The sequence below is a fragment of the Dissoconium aciculare genome, assembly GCF_010015565.1.
Source record: "Dissoconium aciculare CBS 342.82 unplaced genomic scaffold K489scaffold_12, whole genome shotgun sequence".
NCBI lineage: Eukaryota > Fungi > Ascomycota > Dothideomycetes > Mycosphaerellales > Dissoconiaceae > Dissoconium > Dissoconium aciculare.
Window position 1 is genome coordinate 820,446 of NW_022984962.1, and position 13,004 is coordinate 833,449.

Consider the following 13,004-nt stretch of genomic DNA (forward strand, 5'->3'; position numbering starts at 1 on the left):
TGTCTCGCGATGGAGTGTCGTCGCGTCTTGAAGCGGAAGCACGTGATGAGTCTTGGCGTTTCGCGGCCGCTTCCTCCGCGTTTGAGAAGGTCGCGAACGGAAAGAGCGCAGTGCAGTAGCTCCAGAATACACGACGGAAGCCTTTCCGTAAATCGTGACAAGCAAAGTCACTTGGATCGATTTTGGCGCCTGCGGATATCGACATATAAACATCACGACATCATCGACGCCCGCCACGCATCTCCTATTCACGACTGCCGAAAGCGACGCATCACCGGATTCGACACGAGAATGGAATCATAGGAAACGGCGAATTCTGTTGTCTGATGAGCGGCCATCAAACGCGCCAGTGAGGCATCGCCCTCGCGTGCTTTGAATATTTTGCGCATTCATAGCGAATCGCCTCTATCAATTACGGAACAGAAACGCCTCTTCACAACAAAAGACATGTCGTTCTCAATGTCTCCGCCGCCGCCGGCGCAACCGCCTCAACAATTTGTTCCTCCACCTCCACCGCAGCCTGCGCATAGCCCTACACAGACTCAACTTGCTCCGCCATACTCGCAAACAGGCTCTCCGATACCTCAATCGCCGTATGCTGCTCCACCTCCTGCGAAAAGACAGCGGTTATCACCAGACCCGAGGAGTCCAATGAACGCAATGCCGCAGTATCCTCAAACGCCGCAACCCGCAAGCCAAGCCAGTGGATATGGTAATCCCTACGCTCAGCAAGGTCATCAGCAACCTTATGGAAATAATGCGTATCCATCGCCATCGTCACAAGGTGGCTTCAACACACCCCAGCCATACCAGCAACCTCAGAGTCCCTGGCCAGCGCAGCAGCAAGTAGCTCCCAGTCCTTCGCGGGGAACTGGAGCCGCTTCACCACCAACAACTTCACAGATGATGCCGCCGCCCCCCAGGCCGGTCAAGGAAGAGCGAGAAGAAAAAGTCGGAGTAGATGATATCAATGACAGTCTGTTCGGAAGTGGCATTAGTTTGAAGGACGAAGAGAACTATTTCCACAGCATGTGGAATAATCGTCCTGCACAAGTTAGTTTCGCCACAAATCGGTCTACATCGTTTGCTTCGACTACAATAAGTCCGGAAAGAAGTTTCAACTTATTGCAGTCGGGCTCATCCTTTGGCGAGCAAGGCAGTGGAGCATTCGCTGGAACTCTAGGCCAATCTTTGACACAAGAAGAGATTGAGAGCGAGCACAAGAGGAAGCGAGAAGCTGCGGCACGGGCAAAAGCAGAGCGTGATCAACATCATCTGAATAACCCTTTCTTGTTGGGCAACATATTGCGTCACAAGATACAAAAGCAGGCGTACGAGGCGGGTGTGAAGGTCGAGGTGCAGGGTGTTTACGAGCGTGCGGAACCACCGAAAGTAATGGTCAACAAAGCAGGCACAAATGGTGTTGCTGCACTGACGGCAGCCCCTGCTCAAGACGCTGCGCCGAGCAAGGTCGACGTTGGGGTCCCCTTTGAGCAGTTGCTGTCGCTGCTGAGTCTCGCGTCTGGCGAGCGGATTCGCGGGCTTGTAGATGATGCATACGGATTGGCTCGTGTACGGAGATACGGCGATCATGGACGAGTAGTGCCGCCGGAATTCGCGGATCTTGCAACCGGTGAGGGCAAACAATCACAAATTACAATCTCATCGACAAACATCAGTGGCTCTTCGTGGGAGCAGTCAGCAGACCCGGATCAGACCACAAAGGGTGCTGAAGAGGCAGAAGAAGCGTCACAACAGACTAAAACCATTTCCTTCCAAGGTACACTCAATACGCACTTTCGACAACTCGCTGAGCGCGACCAACTCGCCGAGAAGGAACGTATAAAAAAGCGTGAAGCTCGAAAGCGCAAAGGCGAGAATACTGCTGGGTCAGACGAGATGACTACAGAGGGTTCCGCCACAGACGCAGGCGATTCGGCGGCTACCCCCAAAATGACAAAAAAGGAACTCAATAAAAAGAACAAAGAGAACGCAACCGCCACCGAGGCTCAAGCAATCAACTCCGCCAACACCACCGCTGCGATGGCTTTCATGGGCAAGAAGAAGAACAAATACGGCTGGATGACGGGCGGCATGGGCAGTGTGCAGGGCAATCGCTACGCCAAACCCGCCTCCGCCGGGGCGGCTGTCAAATCCGAAAATGCGGCGGGCTCATCAACGCCTGCGTCATCCACTGCAAATGCGAACAACGCCGCCAACGGAACGAATGGGCCATCTGCATCAACGACGGATTCTTCAGCAGAGAAGAAGACCCCATCGTGGGGTGAGTGGCGAGAGGACGGCGTAGACGGCAAGGGCATTCAATTGCGAGACTGGGTCCACGTTCTCGAAAGAGATGGCCGTGAGAGAAAAGCGTTGTTGCAGGCTAGTTTGAAGTTGCGGTGAGAAATGCTGAAAGGGGAAACACGTCTTTGTAATTGTTCCACTTCTTCTTCGTCCTCCCTTCACTTCGACTTTTTTGCTTAATTATATTACTATTATTACCTCTCTCATGCTACGAGATGTCTCAAACCTTACGTTTTCCACAGTACCTTTCTACTCATCACGATGTCATAATGTCAAGGACGTGTTTTCGAAAATTTGGCACGCCGGAACACTTTCTAACCGAAGACAGGGCACTTAAGAGAACAGTATCAAGCTATTCATCCAGGTACTGAAAGCATGGCGAAAGAACAAATCCAAGAGAACTAACTTGCATTGAGTAGAGTACAAAATTTTCATCTGCTGTAATCGCCTGTGACATCCGGAACCCTTGCCGATGAAATAAAGACAAACTACCATTTCACCACGTACTCACCTCCACTGTACCCGGGGCCTTGGTATATTGTGGATGTGCCTGGACCTTGATCTCCCGCGGATGGTCCTGAACCTTGGTAGCTTGCTGAGGAGCTTGGATCTTGGCATCTTGGGGATGTGTCTGGACCTCGTTGCCTTGCTGAGGTGTCGTTGAATGATGCTTTCCCGGCTCGGCATCTTTGGGAATCTCTGGTTGATCTTTGGTCTCGCTGTTAGCGGTACTTCTGGGAACGTCTCTCTTCCTACGACGGCGCTTGCCTCGAGAAGATCTTGTGCTCCGCGCATCTTCGCCCTTGAACTTCTCATGTGCCGACTTCGCAGGCGTCGGCGTTGGCGTTGGCGTCTCTGGACACGGGACATTTTCGTGGGGCCGACTGGTTCTTCTTTGGAAGATTGCCAAACTCACAGGCTTGTCCGACTTACATCCAATCTCCTGCAAATTGCCACACTCCCGGAATCCAAATTGATTATTCAACCATTGCCACAGCCATGTCATTTCGTCATAGCGGTGGTACGGGACGTGCATGAGGATGTTCGTGATGGGCCGTGGTGGCGCGCGTGCTATTAACTCGGCATCATGAACTATATACCGGTTGCTATACTGCTCAAGATAGTCCGCGTCGAGTATGGATATCAACTTGTCGAGAAGGCAAGTCGCGATGCCTTGTCTCAAGTGACCACGGTGAGTGAACACCTGAATGCCGACAGTAGAGGCGAACTGAGACGATGTATATTTTTGATCGTATTTCTGTACATCAGCAAAGCCGAGAATTACGTCTGGCATCTGTCGGTCCTCGACGTGACCACCGTGTCGAGCTTTGTGGCTCTTTGAGGCCTTTACTAAGTGTCCAGGTTCATATGCAATGAGAAACGGTAGCTTTGAGACCTGTGCGCTTCGAACTCGCTCGAAGATATCCTTTTGGAGGCAGGGCGAAGCTTCTGAGGTTTGACATGTATTCAGAATGCAATGATTATACAATGCTAGAAGGCAGGCTGCGTCGGCAAGTTTGGCGAATCGCAAGCTCGGGCTTTTCTCATGCTGATAGATTGGCTGTTCATGAGCGCCGTCTCGTCTCGTCTCTGTCGTTGTAGCTGGAAGAAGTCGGTTCATACGTGTAGCGGCTCGAATTTCGGCTTCAATACTCTGTTCGCGAAGCGCTCGTTCTTTTCGTACCCGGTTCTTTGCATGCCGCGCACTACCGAAGTCATTCTCGCGTGCGAGGACATCCGTGAATGATTCATCTGGATCCGGACCGACGATCTCTGGCTGGCGCACATTGTCGGGTATGAAAAAGCCTCCTTCAACGCGATGATGCCACCACAGACCGTCGCCATCGTCGTCCTTGTCCCAGTCTTGACAGTCTCCACGAAATGGACGAAACGTCACCCTGAATTGACGAATAAACGGCAACGGCTGTTTGTCTTCGATGGTGCTAGGTATCCAGTAGACTGGAGTAATGTCGCCCATAGGACAAAGCTTACTGGATTCGTTTTTGGATCCGTTGAAGACATAAGTCTTACCGCCCAAATACACTTTGGGAGGGATTGGACTGTGCTGAGGAATACCCTCCATCGCCTTGTTTATGCTAGAGAGCCAATCTTGAATTGTTGTGGAAGACTGCTTACTTGTGAAGGCAGGTCGCTTGTCCCATTCAGTAGGTGCAGGAGCCCATTCGCCATTCCAGCCCTTCAAGCCCCCGCCGTCTTCGCTATTGCCTGGACTTGCTCGCGGCGTCCATTCGCCACTCCAACCTTTCAAGCCTCCGCCGTCTTCACTATCGCCCGGAATCGCTCGCGGCGTCCATGGCGGTGATAGGGAGCGGCACGCAGGAGCTCGCCACGTGTTCCCGTCGTCTGTTTCGGGCGAGGGAAAGTCGGCCTTGGTGGCCCATCCCAACTGGCGCCTTGCGCTTTTCTTCTCGGACGTTTTCCTGTGTGCCGAACCGATGGAATGAACTTGCTGCTTGGGACTACCAAACTGCAATTGTGCGGCGTTTTGGGGGTTATGCCTCTGAGTGGAAGGATACGGCGGTTGCAGGTTCGCAGGCTGGTTGGGAATTTTCATTCTTGGCGAGCGAGTGGGATCTTTTGAACGTTTCGAAGGGCGACGGGCAATGTTATCAGTCGCATTCTTAGATGTCGAGCGAGTGGCCGAGCTTTGAACCTTTGGCCTCCGATTGAGAGGATTATTTGGCCTCGTAACTTCCTCCGTCGAAGGATTTGGCTCAATAGCAGAAGTGTCTGGTTTTGCTTGCTGTCGTTCTATGACACTGTCCTTTGCGAAGGCCGATGATGATTTCGAGATGTAATCTTTCGCATCAGGCTCAATAGCAGGTGCCATGTTGGTCGTACCCGAAGCAGCGACGCAGGCAGATGCGTCGGAACCTTTGAATTCGTTGCTGCCAACGACCTCCTGATCCGGTGTGGTCTTTCCATGTGCTTGATGTTTCAAAATATGCGGAGATTGATTTAATCTTGCCCTGAGATGAGGCGGCACACATGTGATGGGAGCGACGCTCTTGGTGCTTGTCTGCTGCAAACGTGTACCTGCAGTTGTCGGAGGCTTGGACTCTCGGAATATTCCACTCTCTGGTAATGTGTCGGTATTCGAACAACCGCCCTTCGATGTGGTGGGTTGATCCGGGTCGTCGAGAACCTGGGCGAGCTGAAGACGACTCTCGTGATGTGATAGAGAGGGTGCACTCATGCTTCCTCTAATGTGATGATGTGGCCAGCAGGTGACGTACGCACCACGACTACTTTGCTCTTCTTGCAACGAGTAGGCTCAGTCAGGCCTTAGAGGACTACGAGTCGACGGGGTTACTGAGTAGACAACATGGACCGGATTCTCAGGTACTTGTGAAAGGTGGTGGCAGACTTCGTCTTCCGATCGATCGCAAGTAGCTCAATGACCACGGTGAGGGTTCGGCACACATCGGTCAATCCTGAAGATCTTCTAGAAAGGAGGTGAGTCATCGAAAAATTGGGTTCAAGTGTTCTGTGAAGGCTCGTATCATCACAAGGAGCAAGTATCGCGGGTTTCCAGGTGATGCCCGGAGCCATTGGCATCGAGTGTGCAAGTATGCTTTCTAAGGCACCTGGGCAACCGTTGATTTGGGTTGTAGGACGGTAAGATGTGAATGTGAGGTTTCCTTGCCCAGGTGCTCAAATATGCGCTGAAAGCACGTGCATGAAAGTGCCTACCTGCCTTATTATTGTCATAGGTATGTAGGTACCTGCCATATAGGTACCTGGTACAGGTCGATTAGGCATGTGACGGAGCAGATAATAGCATCTGCTCAGGCAGGAACGCAACCTACCTAGTTACTAAGGAAGGTACCTGATAATACCTGATAATACCTACCTAGTAGGTAAAGAATAATCAATCATTACCACGTAGAGTTTTGCACGCTTGACGCTCGACAGGCTGCTTGTCTCAAGCGTTTCAACTCGATCATCACCTTAGAAGGAGGCACCGCTCGACATGGGACCGTACCTCGGCGCGATGATTCCCACGAGCTTTCCATCAACTCGTCTGTCCAGGTCGTTTCTGAATCTTTAAATCGAATGCACCTGACCTTTGAGTTCGCTGTTAAGTCACTCATAAAATGCGGACCAGAAAGCAGTTTGAAGTCACAATATCGACTTTCGTATCGAACTGCACAAGGTGACCGAGATTCACGCCGACGCTATCGCGGGAGAAGACAACCGAGGGATTGTCCGATGTTAGCACCAGTGCCGTCTTCACCTGGTAGTCCGGCAATAGCGGGCTGGCATATCGTCAATGCTGGAGGCGTCAATAATGGTTCACAGTGAGCTGTCAAATGGGTGTAGGCTCAAGCAGCGCTGGGCCGATAAACGTGCGGATCGAGGCCGGCTTGAGATCGTCAACGGTTCGCGAGGCATGCCAAATGCCAGCCACGAAAACCGATGAAGCGGTAAAGAGCATCGGACGTTGTTCAGGACATTCTTCAATTCGAGCTATTTCTTCACGACGACGACGAGACCGCAGACCGTAGACGACAAAGAATGCTGTCAAAGGACTTTTGAAAGTCGGACGTGATGGCAACTTTTGGGGCAAGGAAGCACATGCGCTGACACGACATGGTCGCATCAATAAATCCCGAAAATCCACGAATGAAAAGGAATACAGGGTGTGCTGCTGTAATAAACGTATACCTGTACCAGACATGTAGAAGTTAGTTGGTCGGGATTTCCTTCCCCAGCTAATAATATACTGAAAAGTCCTGTTTTGTCCCTGGAGAAATCCTGCGAGGCGGGCATGATCCCGTGGTGCGGCTCGGGAGTTGTTCAATGTTTCCCTGGTTGTACGCTGCATTGCTGCAGGACGAAGCTCGAATGAGCAACGGACACATGTATCACCATTGTTGAACACGGTCACCTCCATTTCAATTCAATGGCCGCAAATATTCTATATCTTGCCATCTCCCCACGATCTTGTTGTCCCTTATTAATCCCTCCATACGATAGAGCCAGGCCGTGACACGTGCCATTCTGGCTAGCACGGTCATGCCTCCTGAACAGACACTCCCGAGCGCCGACGAACAGGACGTCGAGCCCGCCGTGTTCCTGAAAAGCCTTCGAGAGCTATCGGAGAAACGCGACCGTGAAGACGCCGAACGATTCCGGAAATTGGAGGAAGAAGTTGAGCAGAGCCGGCGAGAGCGAGCGGCGCGTCGTGCGGGTACGTGAATACTTCCTGTGAAAGACTGCAACCTTCCTCGCCCCTGGAGAAGACGGAGGAGCACCTGCGAGAAATCGCCCAAGTGATGGTGCGACCAAACGTTCGGGTGATGGATCGCCCCGCCAATAATAAAAGCGTCACACCTTACATCTCAATGTACTAATCTTCAAATGTTCTACCGTAGAGCGTGCGCGGTCCATCTCACCAGACAAGCCTCTAGCCATAGCACCAACGTCTTTGAACTTCAACAACCGCGTTATCCCGCGATCGATCCTAGATGACAACACTCCGACTTTGAGGCCTTCATCAAACCTCTCGTCAAATCTTTCCGAGCCTGCACCGGTGCACGACCTCGCAAGTTCAGACACGAGCATGAATGCCAAATCGACCGACGAACATAGAAGCAGCACAGAGGCGGTTCCTGATTTCAAAGGCTTTGCGGCCGTAAAGCGAGCCAGTGGTACAACGTCGAATTCTATTGCAAAGGCCTCTGGATCAGCCCCCTCACCTGCCGCGAATACAACAACAAGCGCAACGAGCCTGGCGCGGTCTGGGACGCTCTCGTGGCAGCAACGACCAGGCTCAAGAGCAAGCGTACAGAAGACAGTGCCCTCGGAGTCTAGCAGCACGCACGACAACGTTCTTCCACACAAAACAGAGGAGCCAGAGCCAAGTCGGGAACAGATTGCTGCGGCTCTTGGGACACGCGATCCCTCGTGGTTTCGTCAAACCGCAGATCGAGGCGCAGGATCTGCCGCCTACAGAAAGAGCAAGGATGAGGATTACTCTGGCGATCGCAGTTCAGCATTGAAAAGAGAGCTTCCTGGTTTGTCCCGGGAATCTTCAATCGATCCCGAAAGCGGAAATAGTCCTCAGCTTTCAGAGAGTCTGTCAAACGGGGGCTCCACCCGAGAAAGTTTCCTCTCTACACCGACACGATATTCTGCTTCGTCACTGACCAACAACAAACCCGACCTCAAGTCGCCTGACCTCAAGTCACCAGATCTCAAATCATTGATCCTAGCAGATGAGGGCCAGCAGCGAGCATCTCCAGCATTCGAACAGGCGCCATCGACGGAAAGCGCTTCCAACCGATCTAGTCGAATCTTCGCAATGTCGAGCTCACAAGCGCGACTCGCAAATGGTGCCGACCGTCCCATGACGCCCACGCGAGGTACCGGCGGTTTTGTTCAAAGTGCAATGCTTAAACGGTCGGATAGCGTCAGCAAAAGGTCGAGCAGCCAGAGTCCAACCCGACAGAACAGCGTCCTGAGCAATAGAGGTGGATATGAGGCAATCGTGAACCAGCGTGAGGTCCCGAAGCTCTACCCGACGCAAGGGTCAGCAACAGTAACAAATGACGTCTTCCCATCCGGCGGCACAATTCTAGAGGAGAAAAGCTCCGACAAACCTGCAACGTCAAAGGTTCCCACTGACTCGAGTGCGCGTTCGACACACCGTCACACTCGAAGTAAGTCCGTAGCATCAACTTTCAGCATGAACGAAGACGGTGTTATACAATCGCCTGGCAGCCCGTCGAAGAGGTGGAGTCCCAACAAGTCAAGCTGGATCGAGTCCGCTCTTACAAGACCAGATTCTCCATCAAAACCAGCGCCGTCGAAGAATGCTCAACCCAGCTGGATGGCAGATCTCGCGAAGGCAAACGCGAAACGTGCCAGTGTGGATGTTGCACAAGATCCCGTACTTAAAAATGCTTTGGATCTCCGCCCGAAGCCCGAATTGATGACATCTAGATCAACTGCGCAAACTCCTCCTGTTGCTGAAAAATACAGTTCGTCAACGACAAGACCCGACGCTACAGACTCTTTCGCATCATCAGCGAGCTCCGTCACTCCAAGACCGCTCCAATCGAAAGTGAACGTCGGATCTACAAAGCCTGCGCCTCTGTTTCAAGACAAGCCGAAAAGTCCCTTACCAAAACCTCAAAAAATGGAGAATTCAAGCGCATTCGCATCTGACACGCCTCCAGCATTAAGCATCAAAAGGGCGGAGACAAGTCCAGCTATGTTGACATCATCGCCGGCATTCAAGCCGCTGGAACGAGCTAGCAATGCTACAACACCGATCACCGATTTCCGAAGCGCCCTCAAGAGTAGGGCTCCTGTAGAAGCTCAATCGAAGGCAGAGCCTGAATTCTTGGCAAAATTTGGCAATCTTCGGCGAACCCAGCAAGAGAAATACGTGGCGCCTGATGAACTGAAGAGTAACATTCTTCGAGGTAAATCCGGCCTATCAGTCACTGGGGGGCCTGTCAAGTCGGTGATCAAGGACGAGTTAAAGGAAAGTCTCCTTGCAAAGAAGGAGGATATCAAGAAGGCTAAAGACGAGGGTCGCGAGCTTCCAGGAGAGGTTCATCAAAAGAAGACGGACATATTGCCCAAAGTTGTTCCAAAGCCAGAGGCTCTTGCGAAGCGGGAACTTCTTGGCCGCACTGACAGCACAAGGACGACGCAATCTGCAGCTCCCGTGGTCGAAGCCGCCCCAGAGGCACTAGTCCGCCATAAAAGCTTGAAGAAGAAGCCAGCTGTTGAAGAGACAAAGCCATCGATGGAGAGCGTTTCAGTCGCGGATGTAGCAATGGGTTCTCTCGCCTTGCTGTCAAAACAGGCCAGCGCGCCAGCTGCAATTGAAACAAGACGCGCTCCCGAGACGAGCAAGCTCGCCGCTCGGTTTAACCCCGGTCTGGCAGGTATGCTGGCCAGAGGTCCGCCATCGGGCTCCGCGTCTCGGCCAGAGAGTGCCGCAAGTGGTGTGCAGACGCTTTCGCCTGCCAGCAACTCTGTTGGCGAACCAACCTCGGACCAGACATTGACGGATGTTCGGAAAGACCGTGCTAAGGGTCCCAAGAGACGCAAGGCCGGTGAGAAGAATGCCAGTGGAAACACTGAGGTTGCCCCCGCAACGAAACCAGCTTCAGTACCAGCATTGAACGTAGTCTCGACCCAACAAGACGATGCTGCTGTTGTTACTTCGCCACCTCCCGTGACGCCGAACTCAGCCGTGCGTAAGAATTTCTCGGCACCCTTCAGGAGAGATGGCGCTGGCGCATCTTCCGAAGAGCAAAGCGACGCCCAACCTGTTGCATCAAAGCCAAAGCCTCAAGCACTTCCCGGATCGGCTGCATCAGTTATGGCAATGTCGCTAAAGAAGAGTTCGGAGGTAGAGCCTCTCACCTCGCCAACGCAAGCTTCCCAACCTGCCAGCAAGCCCTCGCCTCGAGCAAACTTTTCAAAGCCAATAGCGATGTCACAGAACTCAAGTTTGTCTCGCTCGCAACCTGCATCCGAAACGGCTCCTGCTCCTGTACTTAGTAGTGTAGATCCAGTACCTGAGTTCAAAGGCTTTGCTGGGCGCAAGACTGCGAGTGACGAGAGTCGATCCCCACTCCCTCAAAGTCCCTCGGCGGATCAAAAGCCTGCGTGGATGAGGCAGCCACCCGTTCAACGCGGTGGAGCATCATCTCAAGTGCAAGCCAATACACCCAAGAAGATTTCGCAAGAAAACCTGCCTCGATCATCCAGTCTGCAGGCGCAACACGGTGCGACAGGGCTGGGTATATCCGTCGGAGATGCGAGCCCAAAGCTCGGTGCAACAGCGACTTCGAATAATTTTCCGGCAAAGCCCGCCAAATCATCCCGAATCGTCAGCGGTCAGCTTGTTGAGGATCCATTTAAGCCTGGTAAGCAATCACCGTTTTGATCTGTCTGATTGATGAGTTTTCCTCATGCCATTTGTTGTATCCAACAACCCTCAGGTTCTAACGACAAAACGCAGTGTCAAAATAAACCCGACCGAAGTACCTACTAACTTCTTCTTGGCAAGTGTCTCCGGTCGTTGCCCTTTCGAAACAGCCACGAATAAAGACCGAAGCCAGCCGGTTCCTTCTGCGAGCCTTCGGGACTGTCATCAAATCTCAGGACTCACTCTCGATAGACACACAAGCAACACTCAGTTGCGCGGAAAAGTTTGAAGACGAAGGCAGGACGACAAAGACTGTCATTGAAGCAGTCCGTTCGAACGGCACAACCGATCTTGTGCCAGTCCGAGAAGAGTACACACTTTTCGATGAGACCGTTTATCTATGCACCAATCATTTCACCAGCGCCAAGGGTATCAATTCCATACGCTTTTTTGTCTGGGCCGGAAGTCGCTCACGTGAATCGACTGTCGACGCTGCTAAAACCCTTGCACAAAAGGCTTCCAGGGTGTATGCGCTTGCCCCTGTGAGCACGATACGTCAAGGTCAGGAGACGTCAGCCTTCTTGACAGCACTCGGCGGCATTCTCATCACGCGCCGAGGTGCCCGAGACAAGGCACGGAAGCAGTATATGTTGTGTGGTCGCAAACAGCTCGGACATATCGTGTTCGATGAAGTTGATTTCGGAGTCAATTCGTTACAGCCCGGCTACATTTATATCATCTCATCTGGGAGCCGGATGGAGGATCCCAAAGTCTACATCTGGAAAGGTAGTGCGTGCTCCACTGACGAACTCAGCGCCGCAAGACTCGCTGCTATGGACCTGACTCCCACCGGTGGCATAGAGGTCGAGAACAGCTACGAGCAGCAGAACATCTCCAAAGTCTTCGGGCCTCGTACCACCATTGCAAACTTCCCTCGCTCCAACGAACTCTGGAAACACAAAGCCATGGCTCCGAACAAGTTCGTCACCCGCCTCTTTCGCTTCCAACACATCCCCGCCAAACCTCCGGGCCTCATCAGCTCCTTCTTGGGCCGCCGCCCGAGTCTCTCTCCGATGAATACCGGCAAACCCGAGCCCATCAAAGCCACTGCCACGCCTCTCCAAGCAATCATCCAGTCTGTCCTCGAGCCTGAAGGGATATATCTCCTAGACGCCTCATACAAACTCTACCTCCTCATCGGACCACTCTTCGCTTCCATGCAACCCGTCACCACTCGCGACGCGCTCTTCGCCCAAGCGCTCCTCTTCGCTTCTGAATATGCTATTTTGGCCGCCGGCCTCGAGGATCGTGTCTCCATCCCGAAGTGCGTAGTTGTCTTCGCCGGCGTGCCGCTCGATGTGAAGATTTTGTTTCGCCAATGGGACGAGGGCTTGGGCCTTTGGGGTACGGGTGGATTGATGGCTGGCCTGGGAAAGGGTAGTCCTGGGGGTAAGGAGGTTGCGATTCCTTTGGAGGAGGTCGTGAATGAGGTTTTCCGCTCGTGATCATGGGGTGTGCTTTTGGGGCCTATTCTTCCGGAGTTCGCAGAGCGCGTGATCATTGGCGCTTTTGCGGCGGGGTTGGCTTTAATGATTGCGATAACGTGTGTGTTGGGATTGATGCATTGGGATGAAGTGGCGTATTCGTCTGTTGGCAATCATGGAACATACCCCGGCGCTGTTGGTAGGATAGCTGCCTCTTGTTATATTTACGCGTGGACAAAATAGAACGCAACTTTGGTATGGAAATTGAAACACTCTTCAGTGCGAGAAGCCTCCCC

At 52.7% G+C, this 13,004-nt stretch overlaps 4 protein-coding genes across 4 annotated transcripts; 2 read left to right on the forward strand and 2 right to left on the reverse strand.

Moving 5' to 3' along the window:
- Positions 1 to 447: 447 nt before the first annotated feature.
- On the forward strand, positions 448 to 2,406 carry K489DRAFT_362664 (uncharacterized protein; the record flags this gene model as incomplete). Its single annotated transcript, XM_033602666.1, has 1 exon — positions 448 to 2,406. One exon carries the CDS (start codon positions 448 to 450, stop codon positions 2,404 to 2,406), a length of 1,959 nt encoding a protein of 652 aa, XP_033457045.1.
- A 242-nt stretch (positions 2,407 to 2,648) lies between these two features.
- K489DRAFT_383561 (uncharacterized protein) lies at positions 2,649 to 5,940 on the reverse strand. The gene has a single exon (XM_033605636.1). It carries the CDS (start codon positions 5,522 to 5,524, stop codon positions 2,804 to 2,806), a length of 2,721 nt encoding a protein of 906 aa, XP_033457046.1. The 5' UTR covers positions 5,525 to 5,940; the 3' UTR covers positions 2,649 to 2,803.
- A 270-nt stretch (positions 5,941 to 6,210) lies between these two features.
- On the reverse strand, positions 6,211 to 6,946 carry K489DRAFT_383562 (uncharacterized protein). Its single transcript, XM_033605637.1, has one exon. The coding sequence runs from the start codon at positions 6,929 to 6,931 to the stop codon at positions 6,638 to 6,640; it is 294 nt and encodes a 97-aa protein (XP_033457047.1). The 5' UTR covers positions 6,932 to 6,946; the 3' UTR covers positions 6,211 to 6,637.
- Positions 6,947 to 7,712: 766 nt separating this feature from the next.
- On the forward strand, positions 7,713 to 12,888 carry K489DRAFT_64033 (uncharacterized protein). The gene is made up of 2 exons (XM_033608793.1): positions 7,713 to 11,222; positions 11,366 to 12,888. Exons 1-2 carry the CDS (start codon positions 7,895 to 7,897, stop codon positions 12,727 to 12,729), a joined length of 4,692 nt encoding a protein of 1,563 aa, XP_033457048.1. The 5' UTR covers positions 7,713 to 7,894; the 3' UTR covers positions 12,730 to 12,888.
- The last annotated feature ends 116 nt before the right edge of the window (positions 12,889 to 13,004 follow it).